At 46.6% G+C, this 20,127-nt stretch overlaps 2 protein-coding genes across 2 annotated transcripts in view; both read left to right on the top strand.

Annotated features, from left to right (window-relative positions):
• ANKFN1 (ankyrin repeat and fibronectin type III domain containing 1) overlaps positions 1-14,501 on the top strand; it is a 152,351-nt gene extending 137,850 nt beyond the window's left edge. Inside the window, exons 20-22 of the transcript XR_013940721.1 lie at positions 81-203; positions 8,107-8,224; positions 13,206-14,501. The gene's annotated coding sequence lies outside the window, so the exon portion shown is untranslated. The remainder of the gene's footprint in view (positions 1-80; positions 204-8,106; positions 8,225-13,205) is intronic.
• A 439-nt stretch (positions 14,502-14,940) lies between these two features.
• On the top strand, positions 14,941-19,485 carry NOG (noggin). Its single transcript, XM_080561274.1, has one exon. It carries the CDS (start codon positions 18,199-18,201, stop codon positions 18,868-18,870), a length of 672 nt encoding a protein of 223 aa, XP_080417400.1. The 5' UTR covers positions 14,941-18,198; the 3' UTR covers positions 18,871-19,485.
• Positions 19,486-20,127: the final 642 nt, after the last annotated feature.

The following is a 20,127-nucleotide window of genomic DNA, read 5'->3' as shown; positions in this document are numbered from 1 at the left end:
GCTTCGCGGGGGGCTAATCCGAGTACCTATAAACGAGCGGGGTGAAAAAAAAAGCAACAAACCTCCCGTGTTTTCCACAGCTCCAGGGCACTTAGCCGTGGCCTGACAGTGGGCCGTGCGCTGGACATGGTGGTGCATCACAAGAAGTTGGCCTGCGTGGATCGCGTCCTCATCACCAACTGCCTTGGCTGCTTGCCCCCCAGGTAGTTACTGTGCTCGGGGCTCTTAGGGGAGATGGGCTGTGGTGTCCCCGGGGGTGGTGGTTTCTGACAGAAACACGGTGGTTTGTGACAGAAATGGCTTGGCAGGCGTCCCCTCAGCACCTCAACATGGTGTCATAGCGTCTCAATCTCATGGCCACAGCCACCAGCCATGATTCACTATACAGGGATCTGCATCTTGCCTTAGAAAAGCTTTCCAAATCAAAAGAGATCAAAACCCACTGCGCTCAGTCATTAGGAAACACCTGAAGTGCAAAAACATTCAGGCATGGGCCCACATGGATGAGGTATGTCGACAATCCGGGGCAGTTTGTGTGTCATCTGCGTTGAATGAGCCTCTGGAACACCGTTTGTACATGCATTCTTGGCAAAGTTAAACTCATAAAGATTACTCTGTTTGAGTGATTGCATCACTGCAGGTTTCTGAGTGACTCCAAACTCAAGATGCATATTTTAAATCTCCCCTGCTGTTGCTGATAATTTGTTCCATATTTACCATATTACTTAGTACTTGCAAATGGGTTTTTTAGAATGTAAATGTTAATTAAATTAAATAGCCATGGCCACAGCAGGTCAACTCATCTCTGACCCTTAATGTCATTGCAATCCTTGCTTTTAACTTTCAGGATTAATTTAGCACTATTGACTTCCTCCTGCATTAATCCATTTTACTTGAAAAGAAATTGAGCTTTCTTTCATGTTTGATCTCAGATAATAATTATTTCTATGTTGAGCCTTGTGTTAACATTGGGTCCTAAACGTTTTCAAAGGACTCAGCTAGTGAAACTGTATCATTTGTTAAAATATAAATAGGTGATACATAGAAAATACAGTTCTGGACTTTTTCAAAGACCACAGTTCTTATGATATCCACATCTGTAAAGCGAGGATTTGGGTAAGAGTTTAGGTAAAACAGAGTAAAATAAAGGCTTAATGCAACAAGCTTTTAAAACCACATTTACACAGCTGGAGTTTGTATGGTAATATTTTTCCTTAAGTAAAGCTTAGCAAAATCCCACAGTATCAGGAAAAAGAGCATTTCAGAAGAAAATTATCTCACGCACAGGTCTCTACAGTCATTTCAGGGTTCTACAGTAATTTCATCCAATGCTCAGTATTGTATCTTTAAAATCCATTGAATAAAATAATACTAAAAGTGCCTTAGTTATCATTTATGAGTAGAGTATTCTTTATGTACTTGATGATAACTTTTACTTTGGAGCAAGTATGAAGTCAATGAGATCCATGCTGTTGGGGCCACTAATGAGCAAGCTGGTGAGAGGTCCATTGTTTTTGTGACAGATTTATTATTTCACTTTCAACAAGTCCTACATTATTTGCTAAATCAATTTACATAAAAACAGCTCAACCGATGCTGAGAAAAAAGTATTTTAGTTTTGGCAATCAATTTTAAAAACAAACAGGATTCACTTTAGCATCTACTGAAGCCATGAAAGCTGGAGAGAAGTCAGTTGTCTTGAGCAGCAGCTACCTGATTACATTCCAAGTAGTCAATAATCTAGTTTTCAGCTTTCATGTTAAAAATCTCATTTGAAGTGGCAAATTTAATGTCTTTCGCTGGTATTTTTCTTGGTAAATGTCTCCTCTACTTGTGGTTTAATGAATTATTTTAACTTTAATTCTTCGCCAGATTACCAGATTTACCACATACAGGTCCATGTTAATGCATATTAATACACACAGTAAAGTATTTCGTCCTGTTCAGACTTCAGAAGGTTCAGAAGGATCAGCAGAGATTTATAAGAATGATTCAGGGATTGGAAAACATACCTTGGAGCAAGATACTTAAGCAACTCTTTCTAGTTCATTTAACCAAGAGGTGACTAAGAGCTGTTAGCTCCTATTTGGTGTGTAGGTTTGTGAGATGGATGCTTCAGACTGTAAAGGTGCCTTAACCTTTGACGAGAATTGACAAGAAACTGCATTGTGAGACCCAGTGTCTGAATACTGAAGTTTTGAGCAGAAATAGTGAGTATAAGTGACTTTTGTAGAAACTTTACTGAGAATCAATGTGCTCTTTGCATTGAACTGCCTCTCTAAATTCACATTTCTTACTGGACATAGAAAAGTTAATTATCCCCCCAGATACTGTTTTTTAAGTAAGGGAAAGAAAAGAAAAAAAAAAAAGGCTTGTGATGATCTCTAGAAATATCTTTAATACATATGCCATAAGATACATATACCACAGCATGTATTCCCATGAACAATTTTTATGAGGATTAAAATAGTTTGCATTTGGCCTTATACATGTATTATTCATATTTTCTGCGAAAGATGAGGGAAATGAAAAAAGTCATTAAAAGAAAAATCAATTAGGTGGTTAGCCCAGTTTGTGGGCCTAAGGTCTGCTTTCTTAAAACATCTATGTGCAAAGTAATAAGAAAAAATGAGGAATGGATTGAACTTTGTCCCTGGAAAATGTCTCTTGTATTGGGACATTTTTTAAATTCAAAAATACCCGTTGAATACTGTTTCATACTGGATGATGTAGTGTAGCAATTCCCTACTTTAATATGAGATTAGTGGAAAAAGAACCAATTGTCCCCATTCCCTTATAACTTCACAATGTACCTTTGATGTTAGGTATTTTCAGAATACGTTGAGCTAGTCTTGGTGGTGTAACAGATGTCTCCTGCTTTAATTCATACATAAATTATTTCAATAAACATTGTTAATTAGTCTAATAGCCTGCATGTTAGCAGCCACTGAAATGAGGTATACTTCACCCTTAAAAGGTTTAGACTCCACAAATTCTGCCATGTGATGCTTAGCAGTTTATTACTAATGTGATATTTTGTGGACTTCACAAAAGTAACTGCCCTTTTGTAATAAAAATAACAGCTGTGGAAAAAAATGGGCAGCTGGGCTGTACCTGTCCTTCTGTCCTTTCTGTCCCTGTCCCAGTCTGCAGAGCCCTGCTGGAAAACGCTGCAAATAGCCTGGAGCTTGGCTAGTTCAGGGAACAAGTAGGTGTTCTCATCAGTCATGTTCTCTTCCACCGGGAGCAAGCGCTTCAGTGACTGACCTCACTGCCTGTGTGTTAGCCCACCTGTTTTTGGGAGCAAATCCTTCAGCTCCCTGCCGAGCCCACTGCAGTCAGCGGCCGGAGAACTTCGCATTCCCTGAGACCTGTGGGAAGGACACTGGAAAGCTATTGGCAGTTTGCGTGATCTTTACTTAAATCTTCCAGCCTGAACAAATACACGGCGCTGACTCTATCCCATACCCTCTAGCCTGGTGAGAAGGCACAGGTTGAAAGAGCAAATAAGCAGAGTTTGCTGATACCTCGGTGTGAGTTAATGGGGGACAGGCAAAAACACTTAGAGGAGCACTAAGGCTACCGAACAAATAAATTGGGACTTTGCGCTTGGAAATGAAGTTGAGACAGGACTTCACTTTTTGAAAGTGAAGGACACTGGAAGCTGAACAGCCCCACTAAGAGACGAGCTTCTGGGAGACGAGCACAAATAAAAGCTGCCTTTTTGGCTTCAGTTTGACTGGGCTAGAGGTTGGCAGAATGAAGCTGACAGCGAGTGCTTTAAAAATCCCATCCCTGCCCTTTTAGTTTTGTGGGTAATACATTCCCTCAGGCAGTGTGAGTTTACATAGCAGCACACCTTTAAGTACTTGCATGCTGGTTTTGAATATTGACTCATGCTCTTCCTCAGATGCTCTTCTTTAGTTGTCTGTAGGCAGATTTATAAATTATCTGCTGAGGTTTATTTTGCTTATGTGCTTTCTTTAAACATGCTTAGACTTAGAAGATATTTAGTCAGTATCTTTGTCTCTTTAAAGACATTTGCTATAATGTATTGCTCTCACTATTAGCCTTTGGCTTTCTCAGAAACTCATAAAACTCTCTTCACTGCTTGCCATAGAGACTGCCTGCTTGCTAACTGTGTGCTGTTTGTCAAGGTGCCTCTTCTTCCCTAGTTCAGCTTCTTGAACAGAACTTTGTTGGCCACAGTAAGCAGTTAAGTAGCTAAATGTCTATTCAATGAGTGGCCCGCCAAGTTACCAACGCAAGCATATTTTTGTAAAGAAATATGCAGCTCAACTTGTGGTGGCCATTGAGAAGCTTAGCTGCAAAAACATCAACACCACAAGGACACAATATTTTTCTCCTGATTGCAACACATTCATTTACTTTGGAATTCTTGTGCCAGCTGAGGACTACAGGGCAGTGACAGTAGAAGAGTTGTCCAGATGCCAAGGAAAAGAGAGAACTGTATATGTACTCCTGTTCTGAAACGGTAGAGGATAGGGAGAAGGGCTGGGTAAGGATTCGAAAGAATACATTTCCATAAACTTGTTTCAAGGGAGTCCACAGATTGCTCCTGCAACAGATACCTGCAATGCTTTGAAAATATGTATGAAGTCCAGCTGATTGCTAAATTCTGATTGTGTTGTTCACCCGATGAGAATGCAGAGATCTTCAGATTCAGAACAACTTTTCTCTTTTTTCCTTTTCAAATTAGATAAATGCTTGCATTTCAAATTAGGCGAGGAAGCCATCACATGAGGTATTTGTGGTGGGAGCAGTCCCTATAATATGCATCCCTAATGCCTGAGAGATAGTGGGCTCTAATATCTGACTGGTTTGTTCAGGTAGCAATGCAAAGAATGAACAAATAACTAAAGAAGAGATGTTGTTTTGTTTTCTGTGGAAAATTCAAATCACCATACCTGTCTATACCATATGTAAGGCGTTTTTTTACTTCTTAATTATGTGATCATTTCTGTTTGAAGGCAACCTCTTCATCACTCAGCACTTTAAAAAGTTTTTAGATTCACTAGCAGTTCACTGCAGTGACTTTTTGAAAGAGACTGTTCATCAAAATGTATGGAGCGCAGGCTGCATAGCCTCGTGCATGGGCTGTACAGTTTTTTTCTGTATCTTAGCACAGTATATATAGGTTTTTTAAGCATTATTTTAAAACTCTTTATTTTTTTCTGTTTTACCTGCAAAATGCTTGAGCCAAGCATAGGTGTGCTGAAGCAGAGCAGCAGACAGCACTGTTTCATTGTCTTTCTCCTCCCATAGCTGTGTTGCCTCTTGGTTTTAACTTAGCTGTAGGCTTTTGTAGGGGCGGGACTGCCTTTTCGTAGGCATTTGTACAATACCAAACATGGTCGGTCCATGTCCAAGCTCTTAGATACTAAGATAAATCTTTGATAAATTTAGATAAATCTTTGAAAGGATATATATGTGTTATCTTAATAGTATCATCATGTGTGTGATGTCATTGTTATGGTTGGAGAAGTAAGACAAAACTACTGAGTATCCCCTAATTGTGGGTGTGCTTACTGAAGCCACCTAGGAGCTGATATTTCATATCAGTACTTCACATGTTCAAAGCACAGCTCCAGTTGGCTTCAATTGCAGCTGTTGTGGATGCGTGCCCTGCTATGAATGGCGTCCCAACTGAGGCTGCATAGCTTAAGCATTGTAGAAAATGAGACATACACATTAAGTGGCCACCTGTGGAAAGTTTTCAGTGGCTTACATGCTACCGTGCTGGGATTCTTTGGCAGAACACAGGGAGAACACATTGTGCTGGGGTGATGTTCAGGTCCTGCAAGAATTGCCTTTATCTTCTTGCAATCTTCTGATTCCTTCGCTACTTAGCATCTAATTCCTGTAACAAATTAGGGTCTTATTTCTGCAAGTCTCCTTTTGTTGTGTCCCCAGTGTCAGGTGCACGATCAGCAGGCTGCAGAGAGGACAAAGCCAGGCCACGCAGTGACTAAAGAAGTACCTGGGGAACAAACGGCGTTCGCTCTTGTGGTGAAAGCTGTAGCATAACGTGTGCGGACAGCTCTGGAGGGGGAGCTGTTTCTCAGACTGTAATGGCACCTGATATAACCTGATATTATCATTATCAAAAATGTTTCTTCCATGCTCACACAAAGGCCCTTCAGCTTCATTCCTTTATATATCGCCCTGCGGACTGAAGGATGTTGAGGGTCCTCTGTCCCCGGGACTGGTGTTTAAGAAACGGTGACTATTCAGATAAAGCTGTGAGAAGCCCTCCAAAAGCAGCACTTGTGTTAAATTTAGAAGGCTGCTTCTAAACTAAATTTTGTCCGTGTGGTATTTCCTTGCTGTGTGGATTACTTCGAGAAGTTGTGCAGAGAGCAACCGGTATTTCATGGTGCACAACTGTTCTCTGGAGCTACATTCTTACTTGTGTGTATTCCTTGCCAGTTGATAAGGCCACTGCTAGCAGCACTGCGGAGTTCTGTCACTGCCTTTCATGCAGCTGTGGTTGGAATCTCCCTTTCTAGTTGATGGATAACTTCCGCTCTAACGAAATCAGGAGATGCTATCCAGCCCGTGAGGCCATGCGGCCTGCCTCTGCCAACACCTTGCTGCTAAGAACTTGTTCTAAGCAGTGAGCCCTCTTCTCAGTTTTGCTGTTTTGTGACCATGGGCAAGCCAGTTCTGTAGTGCTCTGCGTGCTTTCATCTTCTCACCTTTTATCTGTGTCATCTGCTGAGGTGATCCAGAACGCATACCCTGAGCCACCCTTCAGTACAAGCGTAGTGCCTGCTGCAGAGGGATCCTGATTACGGTGCACCATTATTCACCTAGTACTTTTGGCTGAGAAAACAAAGTGAACCACTGACAGAAGAAGCTGAACTTGACAGAACAATCACAGAGCCAGTGTCAAGTACACATATCATAATGCAGAAAATGTGCGCTACTTTGTATGAAGGATTCTCTTCCCAAAGTCTCTGATAAATCTCTTTACGAAACCACAGCTGTCCTCGCACGCTGCTCTATTCATGTTCATGACGATTTGAGGATTTTCAAAGCAGCCTTTCAGCAAGGAGCCATTATTTCCCTGTGCTCTTAGCCCACAATACAATAGTCTTATCTCCTTTTACAAAATGGTTTATTTGCCCAGTGAATGGCATAGTTGAAGCCAATCAAATTGAAATGTCATTATAAGCAGCACCTGGCGTGGCACAGCAGGGTTTTAAAGCTGTACCTGGCATTTCAGAGCCCCGAGTTTGGTTTTCGGTTGTCATAGATCAATGCAACCACCTCTGCTCAGGCTGTGGCTGTCCACACCTGTATCTGGAATGAGCCTTGCAGGACAGCAGCAGCCAGCATGGGCCTTGATGGAGAGGGTGAGATGGGGTCCTCAACAGAACCAAACTCCTGTCTTCATTTCCAGCTGCCCTGCATCACAGCTCAGCATCTGGCTCTTCCCTGCACACACCGTAGTGTTGCCACTGCTCTGAGCAAGCGTGCACGCCTGGTCTGCTTCCTGCTGGCTTCACGGACATGACCGGTGCCAGGACAGTGACTCAGTGGCAGGGATCTGGAAGGAAGCTGTTCCCTGAGCGGATTGCTGCCCCGGAAGGCGAGCATTCACTGGCACTCAGCAGCAGCATCCCTCCTTTGGATGTCTGCTTGTGTGAGCACACACACGGCTGCTGCCTTTGGGTATGCATTTTCAGCAACTGAACAAACAGGGATATGAGGGAATCAAGAGACCTGATTGCTCTTTGCTGCTGTCTTTTGGAAGGCTCTGCTGCCCATTAAAATCCACGTGAACTTTTTCTGTCCCTTCACAGGCTTCTGGAATGAAGCCCTTTCCAGCGTCAGGATCTAAGCTGCAGGATCAGGCTCTTACCTTGAAAATCTGTGCATTAAGTGCCCTGTATCTTGTCTGTATAGCTGTTGAGCTAATCAATAAACACTTTACTGGTTACATTTATCCTCCCAAGCTGAGGTATCACGCACCACTGGCATTGAAAAGGCTGAATGATTTGCCCCGGTTCATGCTTTTGAATAAAATTGACAGCTATGAGATGGAAATGTTCAGCTCTTTTTTTTTTTAATTTGCCGCAGAAAAGATTTATCGGACAGAGGTGAAGTCTTTGACCCAGTTTTGTCCTGCCGGGGTCTCTCTGAACGCCTTCACAAGCTGCAGAGGGAGAGGAGGCGTCCCAGACACCGATACTTTCAGGTACCTCTTTCTCTGTCAGTTCCAGCCGCAGCACCCCAGCTGTGGGATCCCTCACTGGCCCTACATTTCAGCCTGCGCAGTGCTCTGGCAGGGCTGGGCAGCGACTGCAGGCAAACAGGGGCTCGGGGCAACAGGAGCAACGGGCACCGGGCACCCCGAGGTGCCACATCCACCCGCAAAGAGCTTTGGGGCGCAGGGGGGTGCTCGGGATGCTGCAGTCCGAGGAGCTCTGCCGTCTGGGGGGGCTGCCGGCAGGACCCTGGCCGGGGGAAGCGCCAGGGTGGGAGCGGGGCTGGGGGGCTGCCGGGGCCCAGTCGGGAGGGCCGAGCTGGGCCCAGCCGAGGGCTGCGCGCCTCGCGGGGTGCCGGCGGCCCGCGGGCCTGGGGGCAGGGCGGCTGTCTATTTTTAGTGAGGGTTTTATAGAGTGGATCCCTGCGGTCTGGCTCCACACTGAAATATTGTCCTAGTCTCAATGACATAAACACAGGGCCAGCCTGTGATCCTGGCGCCAGCGTCAGCTTAGGGAATGTGAATGAAAGTACCAGTGGGGTCCAGGCAAGAAGGAGAAGAAAAAAATCCTGACTGTAATTACAAATAAATCCCAAACCCTTTCGCTCTCATGGCTCACTTAGTACAGCAAATAGCCTCTGATTCTCTACAAATAAGACCTAGCTTAGTTACTGACAGATCTACCAAGAGGCAGTTAATGGAATAATGACTAAGGGAAGCTTAGGGTAATTTACAAACGGTTCCCGGTGTTGGAGGGCGATCGCCCCCACCTCGCCCCCCACCCTGCTCCGGTCCTGCAGCAGTAAGCCACCGGGCAAGAGCTAAGCCCAGGCACACAAGGGGAAAGCTGTTTATTTATTTATTTGTTGAAGAGAGCTAACGCAGAACGATGACAGGCAAACTCCAATGCCTGGAGCTGAGTCGTGCCCCTGGAGTGAGTGATTGAGGTTGGGGTCTGCAAAGCAAGGTTATTCGTACCTTCTGTTTTGATGAGAAGAGTGGAGAGATCTTAAATGAGAGTGGCATAAAAAGGCAGCTCTGCCATGAGACACTAAATGCAGCAGTGTGACATTCTCTGTCACAAAGGCAGGTCTCTTCTTCGAATCACTTGTCCAAATCAATCCCTAATATTTGAGTTAAAGCATTCAGTGTGCTTACAGAAGTTAACCTTCATGTTCAAAGTATGCAGAACTCTTGTGGAACTTTCAGTGTTGTCACGGCAATTCTCTTTTTTGATTGGTTTTGATCTTTTTGTAAATAAAAACACAGCAGTGTTCCAAAGACACATTATCCCATCACGAATGGGAGTAATGGAGAGGCTGTTCCCGCATGGGAAGCAATCGCACACACGTGCACACACACCCATGTGCACACGTGCACGTGTATTCGTAGAGAGAACAAAACCAAATCTGTGCCTGGCATCTTACTGAACAGCTGATGTGTTTATTGTGAAAACAAGTCCTTTAAAAGTCGGTGTGACTTCAGAAGGCACGCAAAACAGCAGCTTGAGTTGAAGTGTCATTATCTGAACCTTGCTTGAAAGAAAATGATCTTAAGACCAAGGTGTATGTGTGAAAGTCTAGCTGATCGTTAGTCCTGTGATGGGTGCTTTCTTCCTACTGTGCCATTGTAGGCTTTCTAAGTATCTGTGCTAAAAGGAGGAAAGTAGTAAACTTGTGAATATTTTTGAATGATAAAAAAAGCCAAACGCCTCACTCAGGTTTACTGAAGGAAGTTGACTAAGCATAAGGGATGCTTTGCTCTGAGCATACTAGTAATTTGCGACCACCTCTTTCTTTGCTGTGGAGATGTTTGCTGCAGAGGTGTTCATCTTGTATTCCTCCTACAGCCCATGTCAATTCTCTTTCAGAGATGGTGGTGTTGTAGGATGTTGCACTATCCCCCAAAATGGCTCTAAAAGCTTTTAACTCTATGCTGTAATTGATGTGTTATGTAAACTGCAATAAAGGAAGGATATTAAAAAGGATGGGGGGAAGACATATTTAATGAGGATGAGTAAACACACCCAAGATGTAACTGTAGATATAAGAAAAATAAAAGCAGCTGGGGGGCTTCTGAGACATTGTTTGTCTTGAAAGTGATGAGAAGAGGCACCATCAAAAGACTTGTTTTACTACAGTCATGCTTCATTATGGGGAAGGAGAGTGTGGGGAAGGGGAGGGGTGGGGGTTCCCTACGTGACCAGGTTGCCAGAAGAGGGAACCTAACTCGTTTGCATGGCCTAATTAATCCCTGAACCCAGTCAAAGCCTGAGTCAGAGGGAGAGAGCAAATGTCAGATCTGTGTCTGGGAAGCCTAGATTCATTATTTTACTCGCCTGGGTCCCTTTGCCCTCGCAAGCAAAGACTTGAAACTCCCAAGCCAAATGAACACGTCCCAGAGGTTCCTATTGAACATTGGCAAGTTTGGAATATGTCTCTTTTGTGTCTGTTTCTGTATGTGAATTAATCAGAAACCCCCATGTGTGTGTCTGTTTCATCATGTGGGAGAGAAAGTGGAAGTCTTTCCATTTGCCAATAAAGGTACGAGTTCCTTTGAAAATTATCCCATTGAACATAACAGCTTTTCACAGCCAACCCTGTCACTGTGAATTTGTATTTCGTGACATTTTGTGGAGGCTGCAAAGATAATGTTATGCACACAACTCTGGCTGATCATGGTGATCTACTTCTTTTTGAAGAGATCAGATTCCCTAAAGGGATGAAGCATAACAAGCAGGAAAGAAATGGTACATACGAAATGCTGAGGAAAGACGTGCAGCTTAATCTTTTTCTAGTTATTAAAAATCCTTCATTCTTGCAATTTCCTAGCCAGAGCAGATTTAAAGGATGATTAAATCAATGCTTTAATAAGGCAGTGATTTCCACTTTGTGGGACCTTCCTCTGTTGCATTTATTCTTGAGGCAAGACTATAGTCAGTTGTTTTATAGATATTCGGGTAAAAATGTGCTCCTTGAGTACTCTGTAGCCAAAATATTTCTTGTGTTCACAAAGTGCAGCCCTTCTAGATTTGGTCAGGGGGTTCTGAGTTCAATATATTTGTGATCCCGCTTCCCCTGGCTCTCTGGTCAGGTTTAGACCCTGCCTTAGGGATTTTGTGCTTCCACAAACCCCGTGAGTCTTTTGGAACAGTTTGCCCCAGTATCTGAGGCAACATTTACTGGGTGCAGGGAACCTGGGGACTCTGGGCTTAGTTGATAGAAATACTTTTTAAATAAGTTTAATTTTCCTTCATTCACAACGAAGTGGCTAAATATGATGTAATCGGATTTATTTTTTCCTCTTCGCCCCCACTGGAGCCAGGAAAATGAAGTAGTTGAAAGAAAAGGGGTTGTCATTTTCAGTCAAGCAGCCATTCATCACATAGCATTAGACAATTAGCAATAAAACATTTCAAGGGCTCCATTGGTGCTAAAAGGGCGAGAGGGTCTTTTTAAATATCAGAGGTGGGAAATGTTATGTATCAGGGTTATTCAGTAGCTGGCATCAATGAATCACTCACATGCACACAGGGCTTGATTGGGGGGGTTGCTGTATTTTTCGCTTCATTGAATCTCTGTCACTCAGTTGTCTTTGCTGTTTTATAAAGAAAGGAATAATAAAAAATTGGTTTACCTCAGTAGATGTTTATCTTAATAAGCTATCTGGCAAAAAAAAAAAAAAAAGATAAATACATTCCTACTTGTCATGTGTGTATATGTGTAATATATGCTGCAACAGGGAGTTTGTTTGGATAAACAATGTTGCCTGTGTGGAAAATCAAATCCCCGTCAGGAGCCATAGCTTGTAAATGTAAGTGTCATTTTTTAACATAAAAAATGCCTTGGTTTCTGTTTCATCTTTGCCAATTCTCCCACTGGCCTCTCTCTTCATAATGAATTGGTCTGTAAACTGCGAGACACTCAGCCAGCTCGGTCTCTTCTCTTGACTGCTGAGATGTTAATATTTGGCACAAAAAGCAGGATGGTTAGCTGGGGTAAGAGGAGGGGGAGGATATTAAAAAAGCTTTGGGTTTCTTCTGTTGCAAACCTTTTGCAGGAATAAATAAATAAATAAATAAAATGTTTAATTCCTCCAAGTGGGGTTGCAGCCAAGAAAACTGTTCTGAGAGATTCAGATTTACGGCAGAAAACACTGCTGAGAGAAAAAGCGAGAGACAGAGACAGTGGAGTTCCACGTCCCATGATATATAGAGTCAAGGGGAGGTATAAATACCCGCCACTTCCCGGACCCTCTTTTAAAAAAAAAGACAAACACCCAGGATCCTGTCTCTGGCTGGCTTGCAGCAAGGCGCCCTCATAAAAGCTAAGATAAACAGTTTATCAGCAGATGAATGCACAAGCCCTGTTCTCAAGACAAAAGTCTATACCTTACGAAAAATCCAGGAGCAAGAGGAGAGCAGGCTGAGAATCAGGGAGGCATGGTATTTGAAGAGCATGAACGACATGAAATCATGAAATGGGAAAAATAGAGCAGTTCTGTAAGGACCTTGCAGGATTTTTTTTTTCTCTTCTTTCACAGCTGTCTTTTTTTCTTTTTTTTTTTTTAAAGAAATGTATACATTTGGCAAGTGTCAAGTCTGTTCTTTACATATAGCTGTACTTAGAGAAGACTAAAAAATAACTTCTATTTGTTATTTGGGGGGCTTTTTTTTTCCTTTTTATTGCTTTAATGCATCAGTCGCCCTAGGATTTACTCCACTATAAAACATTCATTCCAGAGCTTAGTTTCAAAATACATTATTTATATATCATTTATCACTGCAGATACAGGTTCTTGGCCAAATGCATCCATCCCTGTGTCTATTCTATTGGGATTTCAAGGCAGAACTTCACTCTCTCAAAAAAAAATGTTTACCTTCCAAAGCATGTGATCCATAACTGTTTTCTTTCAGAGTAGCTGATCACCTACTAGCATTGTGTAGTCCATTAAAACACTCCTTACCCCACAGCCCTTTATGTGAATTTGGAAGGGGAGAGAGAAGTGAACGAGGTACCTTGAGATGCTGCACTGTGTTTCAAAGGCCCGGCTACATCTCCCTGACCCTTTCTGGACTAGTGGATGCAGCCTGGAAGCAGTGGAGCAGTGGTGCATGGGTTGCTGGGTGCGGTCACACGTGGCCTGCAATAGCTAAAAATGTGGGTTGGGTGGATGTCATGTGGCGTATATGAGCTACATCGAACGTCTGTGCATCTCCTTAGGAAATATTTTAGGGATTCACAGTTTAAAAAAAAAAAAAAATGTTGAAAATTAAATCTTAAGGAGTTTCTTACAAAATGTATAGGGGTGTGACAAAGGGACAGGGAGTTAGCCTAGCAGCTAACTAGGACATAAGAGTAATATTTGAAATCAGTTGTCTGCTCTGTCAGTCACAGATTTCCTCTGTAATTTTCATGAGATACTGGACTCTCCTCTGCACTGATACAGGTTTACTCTAATCAGGCCCTCCAGCATTTCCGTGAAGGAGGCAAGGACTGGCATTCCTGCTCTACAAATAAGGAAAGCAGAAAGCTAGGAAATGTATTGCCCAAAGCCATATGAGAAATTTGCATGAGAGCTATGCAGAGGATTTATTTGGTTGTGTTGTTGGTTTTGCTTTATTTAACAAACCATCGTCTCATATGCCAGCGCGTTTTTGAAAATAAGAAGTGAGAGGCAACGAGTTCATGATCTGTGTTAAAATAATCTTCAAGTATAAGGGAAATAAGGATGGTTGTGAGGAAGTCTCCTCTCCTAAGGAAGACACAGCTTTTCTGAGTGCACTTGGCATGGTTCTTCCTCCTCCCGGTGTTGTAGTGGTTTGTTACTTTCTGAGGGATTTGCTCCGTGCTATTTGCTTATAGACCAGGCTGGTTCAAGCCCATGCACTGAGAGCAGCGTGGCGGCCCTGAGTGCGGGGTTGGGTGGGTAAGTAGGGTCATTTCCCTTAGACTGAATGGGAAACAAATCTCTCCTGAGTTCTTTTTGTGCATCCTTGCTGTTGTGGACTGAAATCAGATCCTTACATAATGTGTTTTCAAAGCTGTGCCTCCAGAGTCATAACGGGGCAGGCTGCATACCTCTTCTCTCCTCATCAGAGATGTGACCCTGCAGAAGCAGCATCTCAGCCTTGCCCACATTGGCTTCCTGCGTGCCTTGAAAGTTGTATTTGCTTTGTCTACTGAAAAAACACATTTTTACTACTGTCAGCACTCCAGAACCAATAAAGCTGAGGCGAAAAGAGTTGTTTCCTCCTCTGCTTCATGCTCCATTGCCAGTAGAGTGACCAGCTAAGGCCTCTACGAGCCGCTGGCCTCTCTCCCTATACCAGGCAGGGCTGGCATCATACACAGAGTCTGGATCAGGCCCTTTACCTCTGAGTTTCATTTACTGCTGTTTTCAGCAAACCCTGCACTGAACCCGTTTGATGGGCATCCAAATCTCTTTTCCCTCTGACCCAGAGGCTTCTGGCAGAGCTGTTACTGGCAGCTCTTCCCCAGTCCTGCTATCAGCCATTCCACCAAGAAATTCTTGGGCCACGAGCGACTTCTGTCACTTCTGCTTCCCTCGAGCTCTTGCGGCCTCGCCAGGAGTGTGGTGCTCCCCACGCAGGCATCTGCACCGGAGGAGTTCCCAAGCCCCAGCCTGCCCCGCTCAGGACCACCAGCCGTCAGGGAGGCAGCCTGTCCGTCCTTCCTCCTACCTGCAACTGGGGGCGGCAGCGTAAGGGCTTTGAGTGCCTCCTTGGGAGCGTGGTTTTGAATTAGAATCTTAAACACACACCTGGCATGAAGCAGACAGGACAGAAGCTTTATAGGCTTTATTTTTAGACTCTGAGACGGGTAGTTAAAAAAGTGTTTTTAACTGAGCTGAGTAAAACCAAATTTATTAGTAAAGCAGAAATACAAGACATCACGATGTAACTTCAGAATTTTTGCTTTCTCTTCAAAACACTTGTGCTTTAACCTATTGTTGGGTTTTGTGCCTTTGTTTAAACAAGGTAGTTTAAGAGCAAATTCCCAAACATTTGCACAGAGCTACAGGTTACAACCTTTCCCAGCTTTTCCTTGGCCAGCATTGCCATGTACACAATGAAGAGGAACTGGCCCATACCAGCAGCAAATTTTCACAGTAATTTCATTGGGAAAACGATCTGATCCAACCTAATATTTGACTACTTTCATAGAACTCTTTTAGAAAGAAGTGGAAGTGTGTCAACAAAGACTCCCAAAAAGAAGGAGAAAGGAGGAGGGCATCCAAGGAGGAGCAGTTTCTCTGTTCCTTGGACACGTAACACTGCACACTCCCGTTTTTGTAGTTGGTCAGAAGTCACAGCCTGAATGAAATCCCTCCCCAAACGGTTCCAGTTCTCGCTGTGAAATGAGACTGGCCGGAGGAAGGAAGATAGTGAGGAAAGAGCCAGACAAGCAGGCAACCCAAAAACCATTAACCCCTTGCTAGGATTCATCACCCATCCTCACCACCTCTCCTTCCTGAAATCAGGCACGCCGGGCAATACTACAAAACAGAGCGATGCTGCAGCAGCGCAGTTGAGCAGGTACATCAACAGTTTCACATCCTTGATCCTTGACAGAACCCAGCATTGCTTCCACTGCCGGGAAGTGGATCAGCCGATGAGCTCTGAGTGTGGGCTTAGGCTCCAAAACACGCAATTCCATTTTGTCCTGTGGGGTGACCAAAAAAAGGAAGGTGAAGGAATGAAAGGGGATGAACAGACCTTCACCAGCTCAGCTCTGAGACAGAGGAGCTGCTTCCAGAGGGCATCTCCCAGCAGGCAGGAGTGGAACCAGCACATGAACAGGCCAAGACCCACAGCGAGAACTTGAGCCAGAAGCAGCAGCGCCTGAGCAACCTGCTGGGTCCGTGCAGACCTGAGCACCTCCATGTCCTGCTGGCAGGCAGTTAAGTAACCAAGTCACATCCAGTTAAAGACCAAATCCAGCACAAAGTCTGTCTTCGTTTCCTGGTCAATTGCTACTCCTTGAATTTTGGGGGATCTTATTTTGAAAGACTGGAGGTGTGGCTTCTCCCTTAGTACACAGACAACTTGAATGCCAAGTTTCAGCGATGAACGTTCATCAGGTTCTGGATGAAGGTAGAGACCTGAACTACCAGGTGAAAAAATACCTCCTAAAACTCCAGCAGATCCTGCGCTGACATGGTAGTGGCAAGTGTCACCGTGAGGCTCCTTTTCCAGTGCAGAACGTGGGTTGGTTTTCCATCCTTTTCATGTCAGTTATTTCAGTTCTGTAGTGTTTATAAAATGCCCTACCTGCTCAGGAATAAACAAAAGTAAGATTTAAAGCAACATCGCACGAAGTTTAGCTTAGGGAGTGAAAATAGATGACAAAAATACAGTTAACTCTTAGACAAACAGCTCACCCTGGGTAATACAGTCTATACGTTGCTTTCCTTAAGACCCTAAGTTTGAAGAGTAACATTTAAACAGACGCATAAATAATTTAGGAGAAATGGCAAAGCTTCAGCCCCATTAAACTCAGGCTCCCGAGCGCCTAACAGCCTGCAGCAACGGCATGCAAGCACTCGAGGCGATTGTCCCGAGGTCTCAGCAGCCCGATCGCCTCCCCTGCCAGCAGGCCGGCTGCCTGCCCTTACCGAGGGGAACTTACCCCGGCCGCGGGCCCGCTCCTGCCGCCGGTGCTGGGGGGCTTCGGGGCATGCCCTCCGCGCAGCTCCCGGCCCCAGCCCCCGCAGAAGCCCCGGCACACCCGGGGCTCTCCTCTCCGCCTCCCCCGGCCCCCCGCTTCCCTCCCGGAGCTGCTTTCTCTCGCCGAGCCGAGCTCCCCGGGGCTCCCCGTTCTGCCGGCGGAGGCGCTGCCCGGGGCGGCCCCGCTCGCCCTGCCCGTGCCCGGCGCGGAGCGGAGCGGAGCGGCGCCGCCAGCAGAGGGCTCGCTCCGCCCGGGAAGGTGCCGGCAGCGGCCCCCCGGCCGGGCACGCAGTGGGAATTAGAGCAGGGACCCCCCGGGGCTCCCCCCCAGCGGCCAGGTAGCGCTGGCCGGGGCAGGGGAGCAGGAGCGGGGCAGGCTGCGCTCCGCCGCCAGCAGCGCTGCGCCCATGGGGTGACCGGCGCCAAGGCCACCCGTACCCCTGCTCCTACCCCTGCCCCTGCTCCTACCCCTGCCCCTGCTGCTACCCCTGCGCCTGCCCCTGTCCTTGCCCCCGTCCCAGCCCCAGCCCCAGCCCAGCCCCGGCCCCTGCAGCATCTCCCGGGGCGCGGCGGCGGCGGGCGGCGGGGGGGAGGCGGCGGCGGCTCCCGCCTGCAGCCTTCCCCAGCAGAGGGTGTCTGCCGGGTGGGAAGGGGGAAGCTCTCCTGGACTTTTGTGGGAGTGGGGGTTGCGTTGTGTGTGTGGTGGTTCTTTTTTTAAGGGGGGTGGGGTGGGTTAGAAGAGAGTCTGTGGTTTCCATGGAGATGAAGCTGAAAGTGCAGGAAATTTAAAGGCTTTGGGTCCTTGCAAAGCAGACAAACTGGTGCCAACGTGCGTGGCTGCTGTTGCTGCTGAGGAGGCTGCTTTGCGAACGGCGGAGAGGAACGGGGAGGAAGAATCGGCAACAACTTCTTCCACACGCACGGGCAGACGACGCGGAGCTGCAGCAGCGAGCAGAATTCGCAACAAAAAGCGGCATCTCCCCTGCCCGGGGAGGGCGAAGAGAAGCAGCAGCAGCGGCAGAATTTTGGAGCGGCTCCACCAGGAGAAATTTTACAGAGAGGCTTGCAAGAGAGCGTGTTTGCAGGGGGCTTGCTCTCCTGGCATATTCGGGGGCCGTCTTTGCTGGTGGCGCGGGGAGCGGAGGGGATCCCCCGTAAAGACACGCTATTTTGGATATCCCCGTACAAGTTTTCTGATGCATTTGCTCGCACCTTCTTCCCCTGCCGTTTGGTGAACCCAGCCCCCCTCTCCCCCCCCCCCACCGGTCTCCCAAGGATGGATCATTCCCAGTGCCTTGTGACTATATACGCCTTGGTGGTTCTGCTGGGTCTCCGGCTAGAGCAAGGCGCCTGCCAGCACTATCTGCACATCCGACCGGCTCCCAGCGACAACTTGCCCTTGGTGGATCTAATCGAGCACCCGGACCCTATCTTCGACCCCAAGGAGAAGGATCTTAACGAGACCTTGCTAAGGAACCTCATGGGCGGACACTTCGACCCTAACTTTATGGCTATTTCCCTGCCCGAGGACCGGCTCGGGGTGGACGATCTAGCCGAGCTGGACTTGCTGCTCAGGCAGAGACCCTCGGGAGCGATGCCCAGCGAAATCAAAGGGCTGGAGTTTTACGACGGGCTGCAGCCGGGCAAGAAGCACAGGCTGAGCAAGAAGCTGCGCAGGAAGCTGCAGATGTGGCTCTGGTCCCAGACCTTCTGCCCGGTCCTATACACGTGGAACGATCTCGGCAGCCGCTTTTGGCCCCGGTACGTCAAAGTGGGCAGCTGCTACAGTAAAAGGTCTTGTTCAGTCCCAGAAGGCATGGTTTGCAAACCTGCCAAGTCCGTGCATTTAACGATCCTGAGGTGGAGGTGCCAGCGTCGGGGAGGGCAGAGGTGCACATGGATACCCATCCAGTACCCCATCATTTCGGAGTGCAAGTGCTCCTGCTAGGGCTGCCGCTCGCCCTTCTCGCCCCTTGCCTGGCGGACTCACGTGGACCTTTGCTGCAACAAAAATAAAAGACACTTGCTTTCTGGTTAACGTTGTAATGCACTGTAACGTGTAGGAGAATGTATATTGTGTGTATATATGGCACCGTTTTAATATACTATTAAAAGGTCAGTATTATACGTGAAATAATCAGCGTCTACTGTATTTTTAAGACTATTACCCTGATCGTTGCTAATGTATCTTTTTTTTTTTTTTTGGTATTTATATTCCAGAGAGAAGTTGCTTCGCTTTGGCGAAGTAGGTTGGGGTTGTTGTTGTGTTTTCTTTTTTTTTTTTTTAATAAAAGGATTAAAAAATACAAACCAGACTTTTTGATAAGAAAACGTTTTAAAGCTATTTTCCATTATACGGAAAGCGTGTGTGTGTGTTTCTTCTTCCTCCTTATGGACTTTAGATTAAAAAAAAAAAAAGAATAAACGCCTAGAGCACAATGTTATTGTAAATAGAGAGAACAGTTTGAATGACTTTATCCTATGTAAATGAAGAGTATCTGCTATTTATTCTTTATATCCCTGTAGTAAAAGCGCAGCGCAGAATTAAAGTCAACCACTAAAACACGAGCCGTCCGCAGTCTGTTTGCTCTCTGCTCGGGCCGCCCCCGGGGGGGGGACACACACACGGGACACTTTCTTCTCCCCTCGCTGGGCGCCGGGGGGGTGGGAACGTGCCGGGGGCCGGGGCCGGAGAGCAGCAGGGCCCCCCCGGCCCCCCCCAGCCCCGCAGCGCCCCGGGGGGGTCCCGCTCGCCCCGCGTGGGGCCGCCCGCTGCCCGCCGCGCCCCTGGGGCGGACCCGCACCGCCCGCCGGCCTCGGGCTGCTGCTTTTTTTTTTTTTTTTTTTTTTTTTTTTTTTGTAACCGCTTGACATTTCATTTACAGCGGGACACGTGTCTTTCACACCTACCATTGTGGTGGGACACTGCTGAAACTTGACCCTTGGGCTCTGGGGGGTTGCAGAGCGCGCACACGGCGTTAGCCTGATCCTCTGCCAGCCTCGCACAGCCTCACGCAGCCTCCCCGGCCGGAGGCAACCCGGGAACCCTGCGGGCACCCGCCGGCCTCCGGGGCATCCTCCCGGGCACGGCATGGTCCGGAGGAGCACGGCACGGCTGGCCCGGCGCCTCCCGGCTCGGCACGGCCCGGCCCGGCCCGGGACGCCGCTGCCCCGGCTCCAGCGCCCGGAGCCCCCCGGCCCCGCC

This window comes from Anser brachyrhynchus, assembly GCF_964034855.1.
Source record: "Anser brachyrhynchus genome assembly, chromosome: 18".
NCBI classification, from domain to species: domain Eukaryota; kingdom Metazoa; phylum Chordata; class Aves; order Anseriformes; family Anatidae; genus Anser; species Anser brachyrhynchus.
This window is presented reverse-complemented; position numbering and strand designations above follow the sequence as displayed.